This window comes from Staurois parvus, unplaced genomic scaffold (assembly GCF_062004578.1).
Source record: "Staurois parvus isolate SC_StPar_1 unplaced genomic scaffold, SC_StPar_1.0 ptg000574l, whole genome shotgun sequence".
In the NCBI taxonomy this organism is placed as follows: domain Eukaryota; kingdom Metazoa; phylum Chordata; class Amphibia; order Anura; family Ranidae; genus Staurois; species Staurois parvus.
In genome coordinates this window covers 3066515-3085913 of record NW_028318370.1, presented here as the reverse complement: position 1 = coordinate 3085913, position 19399 = coordinate 3066515, and the positions used below count along the sequence as shown (strand labels likewise).

The 19399-nt window shown below is 42.5% G+C and overlaps 1 protein-coding gene across 1 annotated transcript in view; it reads left to right on the top strand.

The window, feature by feature from the left end:
• Positions 1 to 19399, top strand: part of ACP6 (acid phosphatase 6, lysophosphatidic) — an 84788-nt gene that overhangs the window by 19061 nt on the left and 46328 nt on the right. The window contains exons 5-6 of the mRNA XM_089691906.1: positions 11656 to 11735; positions 13555 to 13642. Of these exons, the coding sequence (XP_089548032.1) occupies positions 11656 to 11735; positions 13555 to 13642 (168 nt within the window). The remainder of the gene's footprint in view (positions 1 to 11655; positions 11736 to 13554; positions 13643 to 19399) is intronic.

Below are 19399 nucleotides of genomic sequence, written 5' to 3'. Positions count from 1 at the left end.
GCCAGTTCCCCAAAGACATGGTTTGGTGTGGAAGAACTTGAGTGTCCTGCACAGAACCCTGACCTCAATCCTACTGAACATGTTTGCTCCATAAAGACATGTCTGTTCCAATCTGATGTGGGGAACTCAAGTGGCCTCCACAGGGTTGTGACCTCAACCGAACTGATCACCATTGGAAAGAATTGGAACGCTGATTGCAAGACAGGTCTTCTCATCCAACTTGAAATAGTAAGAATTCCCATAGACTCGCTCAAAAATCGTGTGGAAAGCCTTTCCAGAAACGTTGAGGGTGTTATAGCTGCAAAAGTGGGGGGACTCCATATTAAAGTGTGCCTTTTTCCTCAGTGACAAGGTCTGCTTATTCAAGATGCACCCCCTTCCTAAAATCCTGGATGGAAGTGCAAAGAAAGAACTTGTAAGAGGGAAAAATTAGATAATATACCTACCTTTCCCCAGATTCCTCTAGCAACACCTAGGTGAGGGTGACATCATCCTTCTTCTGGCCAGATCTCAGGGAGTGTTGAGTAGCCCAGGTATTGCAAGAAGATAATCCTGCACTGTGCTGTAAAGTGTTCTCTTGTAATTTCATCTATAGAGCATTCCCAAGGATCTTGTCAGCAGTAGGATGATTTCACCTGTCGGGATAAGGTGAGTATATTTTCAAACTACTGTTAGGATGGTCCTAATAATAGGTCCTTTTTTTGCACTTTTATGCATTGTTTAAGGAGGAGGGTCTTATTAATAACGTGGAGCTTTCCTGACATACAAGTTCCACTTTAATGTCCATGGTTTTGGAATCCAAGATCATATATTTATGATGGTCAAATGTCCACAAACGTTTGATCACCATATTATATACTTGTAGTAGATCTAAAGAATTCACATTCACAGGCTTGCTCAACTTTGCCCCCCACACACACACAACCTTCTCCTTTTCAACATCCATGTACTTACAGTTGCAAGAAAAAGTATGTGAACCCCTTGGGATTACGTGGAGTTTTGCATGAATTGGGCATAAAATGTGCTCTGAATGTCATCTAAGTCACAACAATAGAAGAACACAGTCTGCTGAACATAATACTACACAAACATTAGATGTTGCCATGGTTTAATTGCACATAACATGTAAACATTCACAGTGCAGGGAGGAAAAAGTATGTGAACCTTTGGACTTAATAACTGGTTGACCCTCCTTTGGCAGCAATAACCTCAACCAAACGTTTCCTGTAGTTGCAGATCAGACCTGCACAACGATCTGGAGTCATTTTGGACCACTCCTCTTCACTAAACTGTTTCAGTGTAGCAATATTTTTGGGATGTCTGGTGTGAATCGTTCTCTTAAGGTCATGCCACAGCATTTCAATCGGGTTGAGGTCAGGACTCTGACTGGGCCACTCCAGAAGGCGTATTCTGTGCTGTTGCAGCCATTGTTTTGTTGAATTACTTGTATGCTTTGGGTCATTGTCTTGTTGCATCACCCATCCTCTGCGGAGCTTCAGTTGGCGGACAGATGGTCGTACGTTTTCCTGCAAAATGTCTTGATAAACTCTGGAATTCATTTTCCCATCAATGACAACAATCCGTCCAGGCCCTGAGGCAGCAAAGCAGCCCCAAACCATGATGCTCCCTCCTCCATGTTTTACAGTGGGGATGAGGTTTTGATGTTGGTGTGCTGTGCCTTTTTTCCTCCACACATAGTGTTGTGTGTTCTTCCCAAACAACTCAATCTTGGTTTCATCTGTCCACCGTATATTTTGCCAGTAGTGCTGTGGAACATCCAGGTGCTCTTTTGCAAACTTCAAACGTGCTGCAATATTCTTTTTGGACAGCAATGGCTTCCTCCGTGGTGTCCTCCCATGTACTCCATTCTTGTTTAATGTTTTCCTTATTGTAGATGTGTCAACAAAAATGTTAGCATGTGCCAGAGATTTCTGTAGGTCTTTAGCTGACACTCTGGGATTCTTCTTTACTTCATGCAGCATTCTGCGCTGTGCTCTTGTTGTCATTTTTACAGGACGACCACGCCTAGTGAGAGTAGCAACAGTGCTAAACTTTCTCCATTTGTAGACAGTCTGTCTTACCGTGGACACATGAACATCAAGGTTTTTGGAGATACTTTTGTAACCCTTTCCAGCTTCATGCAAGTCAACAATTCTTGATCGTAGGTCTTCTGAGAGCTCTTTTCTGCAAGGCATGGTTCACATCAGACAGTGCTTCTTGAAACCAGTAAACCCAAAACAGGTGTGTGTTTTTTAAGGGCAGGACAGCTGTCAGCAACACATCCAATATCATCACACTGATTGAAGTCAAGGTTGGCTCACTTCTGGCTCCAATTAACTCTGGGAGAAGTCATTAAGCTAGGGCCACACATACTTTTTCCTTCCTGCACTGTGACTGTTTACATGTTATGTACAATTAAACCATGGCAACATCTAATGTTTGTGTAGTATTATGTTCAGCAGACTGTGTTCTTCTATTGTTGTGACCTAGATGACGTTCAGAGCACATTTTATGCCCAATTCATGCAAAACTCCACGTAATCTCAAGGGGTTCACATACTTTTTCTTGCAACTGTATGTGAATAGAGTGGTCACTGCTCTTCTGGCTAACCAGTCCTACGCTTCTCCACAAACCATTGACACGTTTTGCCCCACACTTGTTTTAGCTGTCTTTTTTTTTCATTCAAAAAATGACACAGGATTAGAGGTAACTCCTAAACAGCCAGGTTATACTGCTGCCTACAGGAGGAATTGGACACCAGCAACCAATAATCTATTGACCAGTCAGGTATAACCTCACCGATTTTCATCATGTTTCACGTTTTTGCCTGTGTCCTAGGAGGATGGATGTCCTTTCGCCTTGGAAAATTGTAACTATTTTTACTAAGCCCATTGCACGGGGTGTTGCTCATGTGCTGTAGTCACTTATGTACAATATTGTGTGACTACATGGAATCTAAATTTGGTCCTCCAAAAGATCCCCACCTTTGAAACTATCACGGATAACCCCCCTTTCCATTGTCATGCATGAGGTTGCCTTCCTTCTATCCATCACCTCTGCGAGTGGTGGTTATGAGCTGGCAGCCTTTTTTTCTAAAGTACCGTATTTGCCGGCGTCTAAGACGACTTTTTAACCCATGCAAATCTTCTGAAAAGTTGGGGGTCGTCTTATACACCGGTATACGGCGAGCCGGTGTCAGGGGCGGCGCGGTGGCAGAAGGGACACTAAGTACAGGGGCGGACAGGGGGCTGCTGTACCTTACCTGGCTCCGGTCCCGGTCCCACGACGATCCGGTCCAGGAAGCGCGGCTCCTCCTTCTTTCAGTTCGGCCGCTCGATGGTCGCGCGGCCACTCGGCTCCGCCTCCTCACCGGTGATTGGGCGCCAGCACTGGAAAGGCACACAGGCAACCAATCACCAGTGAGGAGGCGGAGCCAAGCGGCCCCGCGAAAATCGAGTGAGGGAGCGGCCAGTAAGTGTGCAGCAGCACCATGCTGTGACACTCTTGGCACTATTCCTCTCCCCCACTGACACTAAAGATGAGGCACTGTTCCTCCCTCACTGACACCAACGATGAGGCACTGTTCCTCCCCCACTGACACCAACGATGAGGCACTGTTCCTCCCCAACTGACACCAACGATGGGGCACTATTCCTCCCCCACTGACACCAATGATTGGGCACTATTCCTCCCCCACTGACACCAATGATTGGGCACTATTCCTCCCCCACTCACACCAACGATGAGGCACTATTCCTCCCCCCACTGACACCAACGATTGGGCACTATTCCTCCTCCCCACTGACACCAACGATGGGGCACTATTCCTCCTCTCCACTGACACCAACGATGGGGCACTATTCCCCCCCCCCCACTGACACCAATGATGGGGCACTATTCTCCCCACTGATACCAATGATGGGGCACTTTTCCCGCCACTGATACCAATGATGGGGCGCTATTCCTTCCACTGATACCAATGATGGGGCGCAATTGCTGCCACTGATACCAATGATGGGGCGCTATTCCTCCCACTGTCACCAATGATGGGGCGCAATTGCTGCCACTGATACCAATGATGGGGCGCTATTCCTCCCACTGACACCAATGATGGGGCGCTATTCCTCCCACTGACACCAATGATGGAGCACTATTCCTCCCACTGACACCAATGATGGAGCACTATTCCTCCCACTGACACCAATGATGGGGCACGATTCTTCCCACTGACACCAATGATGGGGCACTGTTCCTCCCCCACTGACACCAACGATGAGGCACTATTCCTCCTCCACACTGACACCAACGATGGGGCACTATTCCTCCTCCCCACTGACACCAACGATGGGGCACTATTCCTCCTCCCCACTGACACCAACGATGGGGCACTATTCCTCCTCCCCACTGACACCAACGATGGGGCACTATTCCTCCTCCCCACTGACACCAACGATGGGGCACTATTCCTCCTCCCCACTGACACCAACGATGGGGCACTATTCCTCCTCCCCACTGACACCAACGATGGGGCACTATTCCTCCTCCCCACTGACACCAACGATGAGGCACTATTCCTCCTCCACACTGACACCAACGATGGGGCACTATTCCTCCTCCCCACTGACACCAACGATGAGGCACTATTCCTCCTCCCCACTGACACCAACGATGGGGCACTATTCCTCCTCCCCACTGACACCAACGATGGGGCACTATTCCTCCTCCCCACTGACACCAACGATGGGGCACTATTCCTTCCACTGATACCAATGATGGGGCACTAAAAGAAGGGGGTCGTCTTATACGCCCAGTCGTCTTATACGCCGGCAAATACGGTAGCCTAATCAGTCTTACACAAGCACAAAGTTTTTGAGGCCTAGAGTCTCTTTAAATTCTGCCGTTCACCTCTTTCCAGCCCCAGCATATCCCAAAGAGATTTGTCTTCATTGCTTGTGTATGGTTAGAACTGTTAAACCAATCTGACAGCACAATACCACCTATCCCAACAAGTACCTCAGCCTAAAGAAAAATCAACAACTTTCACCCTTGAAAGTTAACGTGAATAATAACGGACTTTTCTCAGCAAAATAAAATAAATAAAAATAAAATAATAAATAAATAATAAACTAATAACCAATCATAAGTGTCCAAAAATGTAAATGTCCTCAATCAAAAATTATCCAAAAAATTGTCTCTATATGATACAGTCTTTTCACCTCCAAACAAATAATGTATTTCTTTACTTTATCCCGCGTGATGTTTCCAGATTCCTCGTGTACCTCAAAAAATATAAACTCAGGATAGTGTATTACCTTTTATATATAAGTAACGTGCCACAAATCGTGAATCATGCAAACTGCATAACATGTGCAATACACGTGGAAATAAAATATATATGTATAAATTATAAAGTATAACCAATATAAAATCAGTAATATATCAAAATACACACGTGAGTCCACTCCAATTGTGAACACTTCAACTGCAAACAATAAACAGTGATTCACTCCAATTTGATGTAAAACACACTTAACTCAATGCAAAAAAGAGATCAAGCTTTCAAACCAACTCTATAATAATCTTCTATATCAAACCCATTTCTATGTTGAGCACAAAAACACTTAAAAATAAAATAAAGTGTTCCACTCCAGCTGGTGTAACAGTGAATAATTACCCTATGCCAGTAATAACAGGCACTCCTCAGATAATGGATGAAAAACACTCTCCAGGATCCTAATTAATCTTGTTGTTTCTCCTCCATATTCCTCATAGAATAAATCAGGGATTAGAGATGATGGTGTAATTAATAAAATGCCATTTATTAAAAAACTTACATCTTAAACTGAAGAAAACAGCCCCCAATGACAGAGATAGCTCAAGTATATGCTTTAGTATGGGAACTACCGCATGTTCCCACTTCCAAAATGGCCGCGATCGCACTTCTGGTTCTGCGTGAGTGTGTCAAACGTCACGTGTTCTGATGCGTTACGTCACTTCTTGGACTTTTTCACAAGGGATCCACGTGTGTATTGCACATGTTATGTAGTTTGCATGATTCACGATTTGTGACACGTTACTTATATATAAAAAGGTAATACACTATCCTGAGTTTATATTTTTTGAGGTACACGAGGAATCTGGAAACATCACGCGGGATAAAGTAAAGAAATATATTATTTGTTTGGAGGTGAAAAGACTGTATCATATAGAGACAATTTTTTGGATAATTTTTCATTGAGGACATTTACGTTTTTGGACACTTATGATTGGTTATTAGTTTATTATTTATTATTTTATTGTTTTATTTTGGTTAGAACTGTTGGTCTTTATCTTGCATCCTCCAGTTCCACTAGAAAGACTATTGCTCTCTTTTCCATTCTTGAGGGACCCTGAGGGCAAGGGAGAACCTGCTTCTTGTTCCACCATTTGTGGTTGCTCAGATCATTCAAGACTATAGGCTTTTGGAAAAGATTTCTACCATTCCTGTCAAAGTACACTCTGCTAGATCTTTGAGCGCTTCATGGGCCTTTTGGCATCAAACATCTCAGATTTGTAAGGTTGCCACTTGGTCTTCTGTCTCACATTCTGCATGTTTTACCAGGTGGATATTCAACCCTAAGCTTTGGACATAAGGTCCTTAACTACTTCCCGACCGGCCATTGTATATAAACGGCCGGACGGTGGCAGTGCAGGGTCAGGTGCCTTTTATAAACGGCCTCCCCGCACCCTGCTTGTGTGCGCTCCCTGGGAGCACGCAGCACCGTGATCTGGTGCCCGTTGTGTCCTCCAGACACAGTGAAACACCGATCGTCGGACGGGACCTCTATATAAGGTCCCGATCATGTGATCACTGATGATCACATGCAAAGTGGTAAGCAAGATGTCACTTGTACCATCATCGCTTACTACGTGTGAAATCTGTGAATGATCACAGAGGTCACATGGTACAAGGCTATTCACAACAGCCTTGTACCATGTGACAAGCTGTGACCAATCACAGCTCACTCAATACTTCTTAATGGCTGCAAGAATGCAGACAGAGAGAGAAATGATTGCTTATTATTATTATACAGTATTTATAAAGCGCCAATAGTTCGCTCAGCGCTGTACATTACAGAGGGGGACAGAACATGTGACAGAACAATACCAATACAATGCAAAACATGAGGGGATCGAGGGCCCTGCTCTTTCGAGCTTACAATCTAGGAATACATCCTATATGGGTGTAAAAGCAATCAGTGTAAAAAAAAAAAAAATCTTCATCACCCTCCACAAGTAGTACAGTGTCACCATGGTGACACTGTACTGCTAGGGTGACAGTATGTAAAAAAAAATAAAAATAAAATAAAAATGTTTAAAAATTATAATTTTTTTGTTATAAACTAATTTGGATTTTTTTTTTTTTTTTACTAAAAAGATAACGGAATACATTTTGGCCAAGATTTATGATGAAATATTATTTATTTGCAAAATTTTATAAAAAAAACCCTTTTTTTCAAGATTTTTAAACTTTCATTTACATAGCAAAAAAAATAAAAATCCCAGCGGTGAATAAATACCACCAAAATAAAGCTTTATCTGTCTCAAAAAAATGGTAAAAAATTAATTTGGGTACAGTGTTGCATGACCGCGCAATTGTCATTCAAAGTGTGATAGCGCTGAAAGCTGAAAATTGCCCTGGTTAGGAAGGGGGTAAAAGTGTCCGGACTGGAAGTGGTTAAAGGCTGCTCATTGACTGGCAACCATCCTCCAGTTCTTAAAAGTGTTGTTTTTTGGGATGTTAATGTTTTGTTGCTGTTTATCTTACATCTCCAGCTGCATTCGAAAGCCTGATTCTCTCGTTGTTATTCCTGAGGGTCCTTGTATGGGAGAACCTGCTTCTCTTTCCACCATTTCTTGGTGGCTCAGGTCATTCAAGCCTGTAGGAATTAGAACAACGTTCCTAATTTTCCTGTCAAAGCGCACTCTACTAGATCTGTGAGCACTTCATGATCCTTTCAGCATCAAGCTTCCCGGATTTCAAGGCTGACACCTGGTCTTCCATTTCAAAGTCTCCAAGTTAAACCAGGTGGATGTTCAGGACTCAGCAGATGCCAGCTTTGGGCATAAGGTCCTTCAGACCACTTTTTGAGCTGCAACCAGCCTCCAGATCTTAATCCTGTTGTTTTGAGGAGTTGATAATGTTTTGTCGATGTTGACCTCCTCTCATTTGGACTGCTTTTATATATCCCAGTTGTTTAAGGATTACTTCTCATCCCATTTCCCTTAATGCACTTGTCTTGGAGCCTATTAACATGGTATTAAACCCAAAAACATAAATGCAATATATTCCAACTTACCAGTCATTAGATTCAGAAAAAATGAGGAAAGGTTGTAACAGCGCAAACACCCCAAAGTCCTGGGAAATAGTAGTATGGGGTGATCGTGGTATTAGTGGCTACTGTATGAAGAGCATAGGATTCCGTGTGGCACTGAGGGCCAGGCTTCCAAGTCATTAGATATGGTGGCTGCATTAGGTTTCTTTTTTTTTTCTTTAGGCTTTTTCTCCTCTGGTGATCTGGTCCGTAACATACCTCCTGTATTAGAGTCTATAGTCTGGATGAAGAAGCACAGGGGGATGTCTTTGGACTGTCTATGGGGAGGGGAGTGTTAGATGTACTAGCAGATTTGCATACACTAACAAATTGAAGCCAAAATCCAGCTGATATTTTATAATCATTTACAGCAATCTGAGATACTGGGATAAACATTTTACATCATTGAATAGAAGATGATCATTGTAAGCATCCCTGTCAGTGGTAAATGGTTTGTCTCTTCCCTCTAACTGCTACTTATGCAGGTCAGCTTGTTCTTTTTAAAAACAACAGACTTACTGGCCAGATCACCAGGTGAAAATAAAGAGGTGGGGGGAACCTAAAAAAGAAAACAAATGCATCCGCCACATCTAATGATTGATAAGCTGCAATATAATAAACATTATTGTTTGGGTTTATTACCACTTTAGAGGACACAGGTCCCACCCCTCTGTGTTTGTGATTTATTCCTAGTACTGCCTTTCTACAAAACTGAAGCACGATAGGAGTGAAGAGGTTCTATTTCGTTGGTCAGTGGCTGTTTTTTTTTTCTGTGCGTGTCCAGTTCCTCCTGTAGGCAACAGTATATCTCCATTGTTTATAATAATTTCTTCTTATCCTGGTCACTTAACCACAAGCCTACCGGGCACTTCTACCCCCTTCCTGCCCAGGCCAATTTCCAGCTTTCAGCGCTGTCGCATTTTGAATGACAATTGTGCGGTCATGCAACACTGTACTCATATGAAATTTTTATCATTTTTTTGTGACAGAGCTTTATTTTGGTGCTATTTAATCACCTCTGGGTTATTTTTTCTAAAACCAAAAACCACTGAAAATTTTGAAAAAAACCAAAACGTTTTTTCTTAGTTTTTGTTGTAAAATTTTGTAAATAAGTGATTTTTCTCCTTCACTGATGTGTGCTAATGAGGCTGCAGTGATGGACACTGATAAGCTGCACTGATGGGCACTGATGAGGAGGCACTGGTAGGTGGCACTAATGGGCATTGATAGGCATCACTGATGGGCACTGAAAGGCAGCACTGATACATGGCACTGTTAGGCGGCACTGATAGGCGGCACTGACTGGCACTGATAAGTGGCACTGATTGGCAGCACTTATAGGTGGCATTAATAGGTGTCACTGACTGGCACTGATGGGTGACACTGAAAGGCAGCTCAGATGGACACTGATATGTGGCATTGATGTGCACTGGTATGCACATGATATGTGGCATTGATGCGGCACTGATGGACACTGACAGGTGGCACTGCTGGGGCTACACTGATCATCAGGGCACACTGATCATCAGTGCCCTGATGATCAGTGTACATGTCCCCTCCACGAAAAGCCGATTACCGGCTCTCCTCTCCTCTGTCAGCGTGACAGCACGAGAGGAGAGAAATGCAGATAACCGGCATTTCCCTGTTTACATGTGATCACGACATCTTCGGCTCTTTCCGTTGATCGGTGATCCGCTGTGTCCGAGGGACACAGCGCACCACCGATCGCCGCACTCCTTGAGCTGCGCATGCGCGGTGAGAATGGGAAGACGTCATATGACGTCCTCCCGGAACGAGAGAACCACCTTGCGTCCGTCATATTACTATATGGTAGGAGGGAGGTGGTTAAACGGATTTTACAGTAAGTACAACAATCCTGTTCTATACTTCAACAGTGACTTTGATTATGTTGAGATGATGTCATCAGACTGCTGCTTTGAGGAGGGAGCTTTTCCTCAGTCTCCTTTCCCACCATGCTCAGACTGTACATTGTAACTTTACTAACAAGTCACAAGGGAAGAGGCTACAGCAGGGCTGACCTCTGTCACTCATGTGTCAACCAAGGACTGCACAGATTCCAGGACTTGCATGATTTTGTCATCTATGGGTTAGCTTCTAAGTCCAGAAAATAGATGGTGACCCTTGGTGATGCCTGAACAAAGATGGCTCTTGCTGCCTGGAGAGAAAAGCAGATGAAAGCATCGTCAGAGGTGTATTGTGATCTCTGTGAGAGGTTTCTGGACTTTTTGCACTTGCACATTATTTATCATTCATGTACTTAACCACTTCCAGTCCGGACACTTTTACCCCCTTCCTGCCCAGGCCAATTTTCAGCTTTCAGGGCTATCACACTTTGAATGACAATTGCGCGGTCATGCAACAGTGTACCCATATGAATTTTTTAGCATTGTTTTGAGACAGATAAAGCTTTATTTTGGTGGTATTTATTCACCACTGGGATTTTTTTTTTTTGCTATGTGAATTAAAAAGTCCAAAAATTTTGAAAAAAAGTGTTTTTCTTAAACAATTTTGTAAATAAATAGTATTTCTTCATAAATCTTGGCCAAAAAATAACCCAAATTAGTTTATAACCAAAATTATAATTTAATTTTTTATTTTATTTTTTTATATTATTTTTTATTTATTTTTTTTACATACTGTCACCCTAGCAGTACAGTGTCACCATGGTGACACTGTACTACATGTGGGGGGTGATGAAGATTTTTTTTTTTTTTTTTTTTTTACACTGATTGCTTTTACACCCATAAAGGATGTAAAAGCAATCATTTCTCCTTCTCTCCAGCTGCATTCTTGCAGCCATTGAGAACTACTGAGTGAGCTTTGATTGGTCACAGCTTGTCACATGGTACAAGGCTGTTGTGAATAGCCTTGTACCATGTGACCTCTGTGATCTTTCACAGGTAGTAAGCAATGATGTCACAAGTGACATCTCGCTTACTACTTTGCATGTGATCACTGATTGGCCAATCAGCGATCACATGATTGGGACAGAGATCCCGTCCGACGATCGGTGTTCCACTGTCTCCGGAGGATCGCGGTGCTGTGTGCTCCCAGGGAGCACGCACAAGCAGGGTGCGGGGAGGCCGTTTATAAACAGCCACCTGACCCTGCACTGCCACCGTCCGGCTGTTTATATACAACGGCCGGGCGGGAGGTGGTTAACAGGAAAAAATATATTTGATGCTGGGTCCACTTTAACAATTTTAACATTGTCACACGTGGCTGTATTGTACACTAGAAAGCTGAGCACTAACTGGACAATTTTTTCCTTTTATTTCAGTGTCCGGTCCACCAACATAGTGCGTAATCTGGAGTCCATGCGGTGTTTACTGGCCGGCCTCTACCAGCAAAAGCAGGAAGGTCTGTACTTTGTAGATAGTAGTAATAGTTTATTCACAGTTAATGGGAATTTTTCAGTAATGTTGAAGACATTTCACAGCTTGTCCAGTCCACTTCCTCAGTTTAAATGAGTGTCAGGAAAATACCCCAACATAGGTAATATAGACACCTCCATTTAAACATCACCAAATGTGCCAAGGCAGATGTTGATTGTTTAAGATCAGGATGGGAGGTATGAGAATTGTGGAGCCACCCTGTTCTAGTTACTTAATTCCATCCTTGGTGTCAGGAAGACTTCATTATTATTATTATACAGGATTTATATAGCACCAACAGTTTGCTCAGCGCTTTACAATATAACGGAAGACAATACAGCAACTATACAGTTCAATACAAGAGGGATAGGAGGGCCCTGCTCCTTGGAGCTTACAATCTAGGAGGGAGGGGCTAGTGGTACAAAAGGTAGTAACTGTGGGGGATGGATTGGTTGGAAAAGTAGAAGATTTCAGTATTAGCTGAGGGCAGGATAGGCTTCCCTAAAGAGATAGGTTTTCAGAGATCGCCTAAAAGTGAGCAGAGTAGGCGATAGTCTGATAAATTGGGGTAGAGAGTTCCAGAGGATGGGGGAAGATCTGGAGAAGTCCTGGAGACGAGCATGGGAGGAGACATGGGTGTTAATCGTTTGATTCACTTGGCTGAAGGTGTGAATTGTCAAAATGCCAGGGTAGAGATTATAAAACTACATTACACTCACCGGCCACCTTATTAGATACACCTGTTCAATTGCTTGGGAACACAAATTGCTAATCAGCCAATCACATGGCATCAACTTAATGCATTTAGGCATGTACACATGGTGAAGATGACTTGCTGAAGTTCAAATTGAGCATCAGAATAGGAAAGAAAGGGGATTTAAGTGGCTTTGAACATGGCATGGTTGTTGGTGCCAGATGGGCTGCTCTGTATTTCAAAAACTGCTGATCTACTGGGATTTTGGTACACAACCATCTCTAGGGTTTACAGAGAATGGTCCGAAAAAGAGAAAATATCCAGTGAGCGGCAGTTGTGTGGATGAAAATGCCTTGTTGATGTCAGAGGTGAGAGGAGAATGGGCAGACTGGTTGCTGCGACATTTAGATGGTAGGGTCTGAATTTGGCAGAAACAACATGAAAGCATGGATCCATCCTGCCTTGTATCAACAGCTCAGGCTGGTGGTGGTGTAATGGTGTGGGGGAGAGTTTCTTGGCACTAGCAAGGTTAGAGTGGCCGGTGAGTGTATATGTAAGAGACAGAAGGATCCCACCCCTGTCCAGGGTGACTGCTACATTTTGACCTAGATGGTCTGTTTTGCGTTTTCTGCAAACAATTTGTCCCAAATCTGCTCCTCGCTGTCCTTATATGAATGTCTCTTTTGTGTCCTGACTGGTGGGATTTTCCCTCCTATATTGGTTCATTAACTTCTTGAGAGGTTGTCCTGTCTCCACAACGTGCAGATCTCTGCATTCCACACTACAGCGCACAAAACAACCTCCACAAACAAGTATACACCCACAGGATCTCAAGGACTTTTTTATACATTGAAGGAAAATGGATGTTCCTACGAGGACCATGAGACCGAGAACAACTGGTTCACTAGAGCTGTGAAAGAGGCAGTGCCAACCAGTGCCAGGTTTTCAGACTGCAGGGAAGACCTTAGTGGGGTTCAAGCCTTGCCTACCCTTCACAATAAAAAAACAAACAAAAAACAGTCTCTTGCTGCTAACTGGGTATAATTTGCATTTGTTTGTGGTAGAGGTAGCTTGTAAAATATTACGGATAAACATGTTACTCTTTGCTCAGGACCCATCACAATTGTCACGGATGAGGCCAGCAGTGAGATCCTCCACCCCAATTACCAAAGCTGCCAGAAGCTCAAACATCTGTCAAGGTGCGTTTGGACAATCTTCTTATTAGCATGGAGCCGTATTGGTGGAAATGCAGGAAAATGTACTGACATTTGTTCAGTTTGTATTGAAACATTGCATGATTTTCTAGACTGTTCTAGGCTTATTATCTGCAAACCTTATTTTCTATCACATTCCTACAGCGGTGCTAAAACCTAAAAGCTGCAGCAGTCTAAAGGAAAAAAGCAATAAATAATGGTGCAGCGCTGAATAAATACTAAATCAATATAAAATCAAACTAATTCATAAATAGACATACTTTAGTAAAAAAACAGGTGTATCAATAATTAATGCTCACACATATAATCAAAAAATATTAACCCCAACACTAGGATCATATTAAGTGAATAACATAATTCATGCATGTGTATAAAACACTCTGTGAAACAATTCAATCTATGTATATATATATGTATATATGTATATATACAGTGGGGATCGAAAGTTTGGGCACCCCAGCTAAAAATTTGTATTAATGTGCATAAAGAAGCCAAGGAAAGATGGAAAAATCTCCAAAAGGCATCAAATTACAGATTAGACATTCTTATAATATGTCAACAAAAGTTAGATTTTATTTCCATCATTTACACTTTCAAAATAACAGAAAACAAAAAAATGGCGTCTGCAAAAGTTTGGGCACCCTGCAGAATTTATAGCATGCACTGCCCCCTTTTCCAAGCTGAGACCTGCCAGTGTCATGGATTGTTCTCAATCATCGTCTGGGAAGACCAGGTGATGTCAATCTCAAAGGTTTTAAATGCCCAGACTCATCTGACCTTGCCCCAACAATCAGCACCATGGGTTCTTCTAAGCAGTTGTCTAGAAAACTGAAACTGAAAACAGTTGACGCTCACAAAGCTGGAGAAGGCTATAAGAAGATAGCAAAGCGTTTTCAGATGTCAATATCCTCTGTTCGGAATGTAATTAAGAAATGGCAGTCATCAGGAACAGTGGAAGTTAAAGCAACATCTGGTAGACCAAGAAAAATATCAGACAGAACAGCTCGCAGGATTGTGAGAAAAACAATTCAAAACCCACGTTTGACTGCACGATCCCTCCAGAAAGATCTGGCAGACACTGGAGTTGTGGTCCACTATTCCACTATAAAGAGATACTTGTACAAATATGGTCTTCATGGAAGAGTCATCAGAAGAAAACCTCTTCTACGTCCTCACCACAAAAATCATCGTTTGAACTTTGCAAATGAACATATAGACAAGCCTGATGCATTTTGGAAACAAGATCAGTGGACCGATGAGGTTAAAATTTAACTTTTTGGTCGGAATGAGCAAAGGTACGTTTGGAGAAGAAGGGGCACAGAATTTAATGAAAAGAACCTCTGTCCAACTGTTAAGCATGGGGTTGGATCAATCATGCTTTGGGGTTGTGTTGCAGCCAGTGGCACAGGGAACAGCTCACGAGTAGAAGGAAAAATGGATTCAATAAAATTTCAGCAAATTTTGGATGGTAACTTGATGCCATCTGTGAAAAAGCTGAAGTTAAAGAGAGGATGGCTTCTACAAATGGATAATGATCCTAAACACACCTCGAAATCCACGGGGGATTACATCAAGAGGCGTAAACTGAAGGTTTTGCCATGGCCTTCACAATCTCCTGACCTCAACATAATTGAAAATCTATGGATAGACCTTAAAAGAGCCGTGCGTGACAGACAGCCCAGAAATCTCAAAGAACTGGAAGACTTTTGTAAGGAAGAATGGGCAAAGATACCTCAAACAAGAATTGAAAGACTCTTGGCTGGCTACAAAAAGCGTTTACAAGCTGTGATACTTGCCAAAGGGGGCAGTACAAGATATGAACTCTGCAGGGTGCCCAAACTTTTGCAGATGCCATTTTTTTGTTTTCTGTTATTTTGAAAGTGTAAATGATGGAAATAAAATCTAACTTTTGTTGACATATTATAAGAATGTGTAATCTGTAATTTGATGCCTTTTGGAGATTTTTCCATCTTTCCTTGGCTTCTTTATGCACATTAATACAAATTTTTAGCTGGGGTGCCCAAACTTTCGATCCCCACTGTATATATATATATATATATATATATATATAATATACACACATATACATGTATATATCCACTACAAACAAAATCCACACAATGTCCCAATGATATAGATATAAGTAAATCCGTGCTCCACAGCAATAACTCGCGTGTAAATATTGTGAATCCAGTGCCCACAACTCGTGAATCCAAAACCTTCCAAAGTGGCCCCTCACCTCCCAATAGTGACCACAAAGGCCAGCTCGCTTTAGGGTAAGTAACACTTTCCCAGGAACAATCTCGTCACCTCCAGGTGGACCCTCCTGGATATCCACAGGCCTTTATCCTCCTGAGTACTCCACTCCCCGGGTACTTGTATCAGTAGTTCACCTGCAGGTAGCAGCACTGAAGGATCATCAAAGGAGTAAACAGAATTTGATGTACAGCGCTGCCCCCTGGAGGAGGAAACGGATGATCCTTCAGTGCTGCTACCTGCAGGTGAACTACTGATACAAGTACACCCCAACACTAGGATCATATTAAGTGAATAACATAATTCATGCATGTGTATAAAACACTGTGAAACAATTCAATCTATATATATATATACACATATATGTGTATGTGTGTGTATATGTATGTGTGTATATATATATATGAATATATATATATATATATATATATATATATATATATATATAGATTGAATTGTTTCACAGTGTTTTATACACATGCATGAATTATGTTATTCACTTAATATGATCCTAGTGTTGGGGTTAATATTTTTTGATTTATATGTGTGAGCACTAATTATTGATACACCTGTTTTTTTTTACTAAAGTATGTCTATTTATTAATTAGTTTGATTTTATATTGATTTAGTATTTATTCAGCGCTGCACCATTATTTATTGTTTATTTACACTTTATGGTTGAAGGGGGGTGCTAGCAGCTTAGTGGTAGGGTTTCTTCATTTAAGCGCAGGAGATTGCATTTATTTATTTTTTTCTGCTAAAGGAAAAAAGGACTCCCCTCATATCTCAAGTGCAAATAATTAAAGGGTCAGTCCACAGAAAAATGATTTTTTTTGGTTGTAGATGGTGTCTGCCACTGGACTCTAGAGCAGTGGAGACGTGTTCTCTGGAGTGACCAATCACGCTTCTCTGTCTGGCAATCCGATGGACGTGTCTGGGTTTGGCAGTTGCCGGGAGAACGGCACTTGCCTGACTGCATTGTGCCAAGTGTAAAGTTTGGTGGAGGGGGGATTATGGTGTGGGGTTGTTTTTCAGGGGTTGGGCTTGGCCCCCTAGTTCCAGTAAAGGGAACACTGAAGGCATCAGCATACCAATACATTTTGGACAATTCATTCTCCCAACTTTGTGGGAACAGTTTGGGGATGGTCCTTTCCTCTTCCAACATGAAGCTGTTATAGCTGCAAAGGGCAGGGCCAACTCAATATTGGACCCTATGGACTAAGACTGGGATGCCATTAACGTTCATGTCCATGCAAAGGCAGGTGTCACAATACATTTTGACAATATACTGTATTTCTTGGCATCCATAGAGGTAAGATCTCCTTAATAATATTCAACGTCTGTCCTGCTCACCTTTTGGGTATTTCCACTTCTGGTATAGGCCACATAAAATAAAAATCCAGCAGGGATGGTGGGAGCCCCTCATCGTGTGCAGTCAGGTGTGTAGCCTCGGGAACTCTGCACAGGATCTCTCTAAGAGAGTCCATGAGAGATAGAAGAAACTGTCAGAGGGTTTAACTCTTCAGTGCCTATATAAAGCTGAGCTCCAGGATGAGCTTCAAGTTGGTTAACATTTTTACCTTACAGCAAGGAATGCAGGGGGTGGGGCCAAGTCCCACTGACTGTGTCAATAGATGCAGACAGCGAGGCTCAGGAGCTAGTTCCCCGAGTGCCACCATAGAAAGTGTCTTTCTATGGGGCACTTAGCGGAGAAGAGAAGCCAGATGCGCTGGTGGGGACCTGAGAAGAAGTTCAGGGCCACTTTGTGCAATTCCATTGCACAGAGTAGCTAAATATAAACCTGGTTGTTGTTGTTTTTTAAGGAGCCTTTACGTTTCCTCTCCTATTTGGGACAGACCAGCCAAACATATTTTCAATAAGTAAAGGCAAACCCAAGAAATCTGTATTCTACTTGCTGTGACGTCGCTGTTCCCCTGCAAGCATCTCATCCAGCTCGGGCTGCAGGGAGGAGGAATCTGTGAGGTTCTCTACGTCTCATGACCTAGGTGCAGTGGGTGGGTTTTGTGGGTGTTGCTTTGTGGCGGATACAGCGGATCAGTACTAGTCTTTTACATTTAGGTGCATATATATGTGGACACAGGCACAATTTTAGATTTGTTCAGGTATTTACCAAAATATATTCAAGCTATAGTTATATATTGGATATGGGCTGAAAGTGTGCACTCTCAGGTGTAATTTGAGGGTATGTACATCCAAATTGGAGGAAGGCTTTAGGAATTACAGCTCTTAAGAGTAGCCAGCCCCCCTTTTTCAAGGGACCAAAAGTAATTGGACAATTAAATGAAAAGCTGATTCATGGCCAGGTGTGGGCTACTCCTTTTGTTATTTCTTCATCAATTAAGCTGGTAAAAGGTCTGGAGTGGATTCTAAGTGTGGTATTTGCATTTGAAATCTATTGCTGTGAACCTACATCATGCGTTCCAAGGAGCTGTCCATGCAAGTGAAACAGGCCATTGTAAGGCTTCAAAAATGAAACAAATCCATCAGAGCAATAGCAGCAACATTAGGAGTGGCCAAATCAACAGTTTGGTACATTCTGATGAAAAAAGAATGCACTGGTGAGCTCAGCAACATAAAAAGGCATGTACGTCCATGGAAGACAACAGTGGTGGATGATCACAGGATCCTCTCTGTGGTAAAGAAAAACCTATTCACATCATCCAGACAAGTGAAGGACACTCTCCAGGAGGTGGGCGTATCATTGTCAAAGTCTACTATCAAGAGAAGACTTAACGAGAGCAAATACAGAGGGTTCACCACAAGGGGAAAACCATTCATACCTGAAGAATGGAAAAGCCAGATTAGACTTTGCCAAAAAACATCTCAAAAGCCAGACAGTTCTGGAAAAGCATTCTTTGGACGGATGAAACTAAGATGATTCTGTACCAGAATGAAGGAAAGAAAAAAGTGTGGAGAAGGCTTGGAACAGCTCATGATCCAAAGCACACAACGTCATCAGTAAAACATGGTGGATGCAGTGTGATGGCATGGGCATGCATGGATTTCAGTGGCACTGGGTCATTGGTGTTTATTGATGATGGGACAGAAGACAGAAGCAGCCGGATGAATTCTTCAGTGTTTAGAGAGATACTGTCAGCCCAGATTCAGCCAAATGCAGCAAAGTTGATTGGACGGCGCTTCACAGTACAGATGGACAATGATCCAAAACACACTGCAAAAACAACCCAGGAGCTTTTGGAGGAAAATAAGTGGAATATTCTGCAATGGTCGAGTCAATCATCTGATCTCAACCCCATTTAGCATGCATTTCACTTGCTGAAGGCAAAACTAAAGGCAGAAAGACCCACAAACAAAGAACAACTGAAGACAGCTGCAGTCAGAGCCTGGCAAAGCATCAGAAAGGAGGAAGCCCAGTCTTTGGTAATGTCCATGGGTTCCAGACTTCAGGCAGTCATTGCCAGTAAAGGGTTCTCAACAAAATATTACAAATGAACATTTGATGTA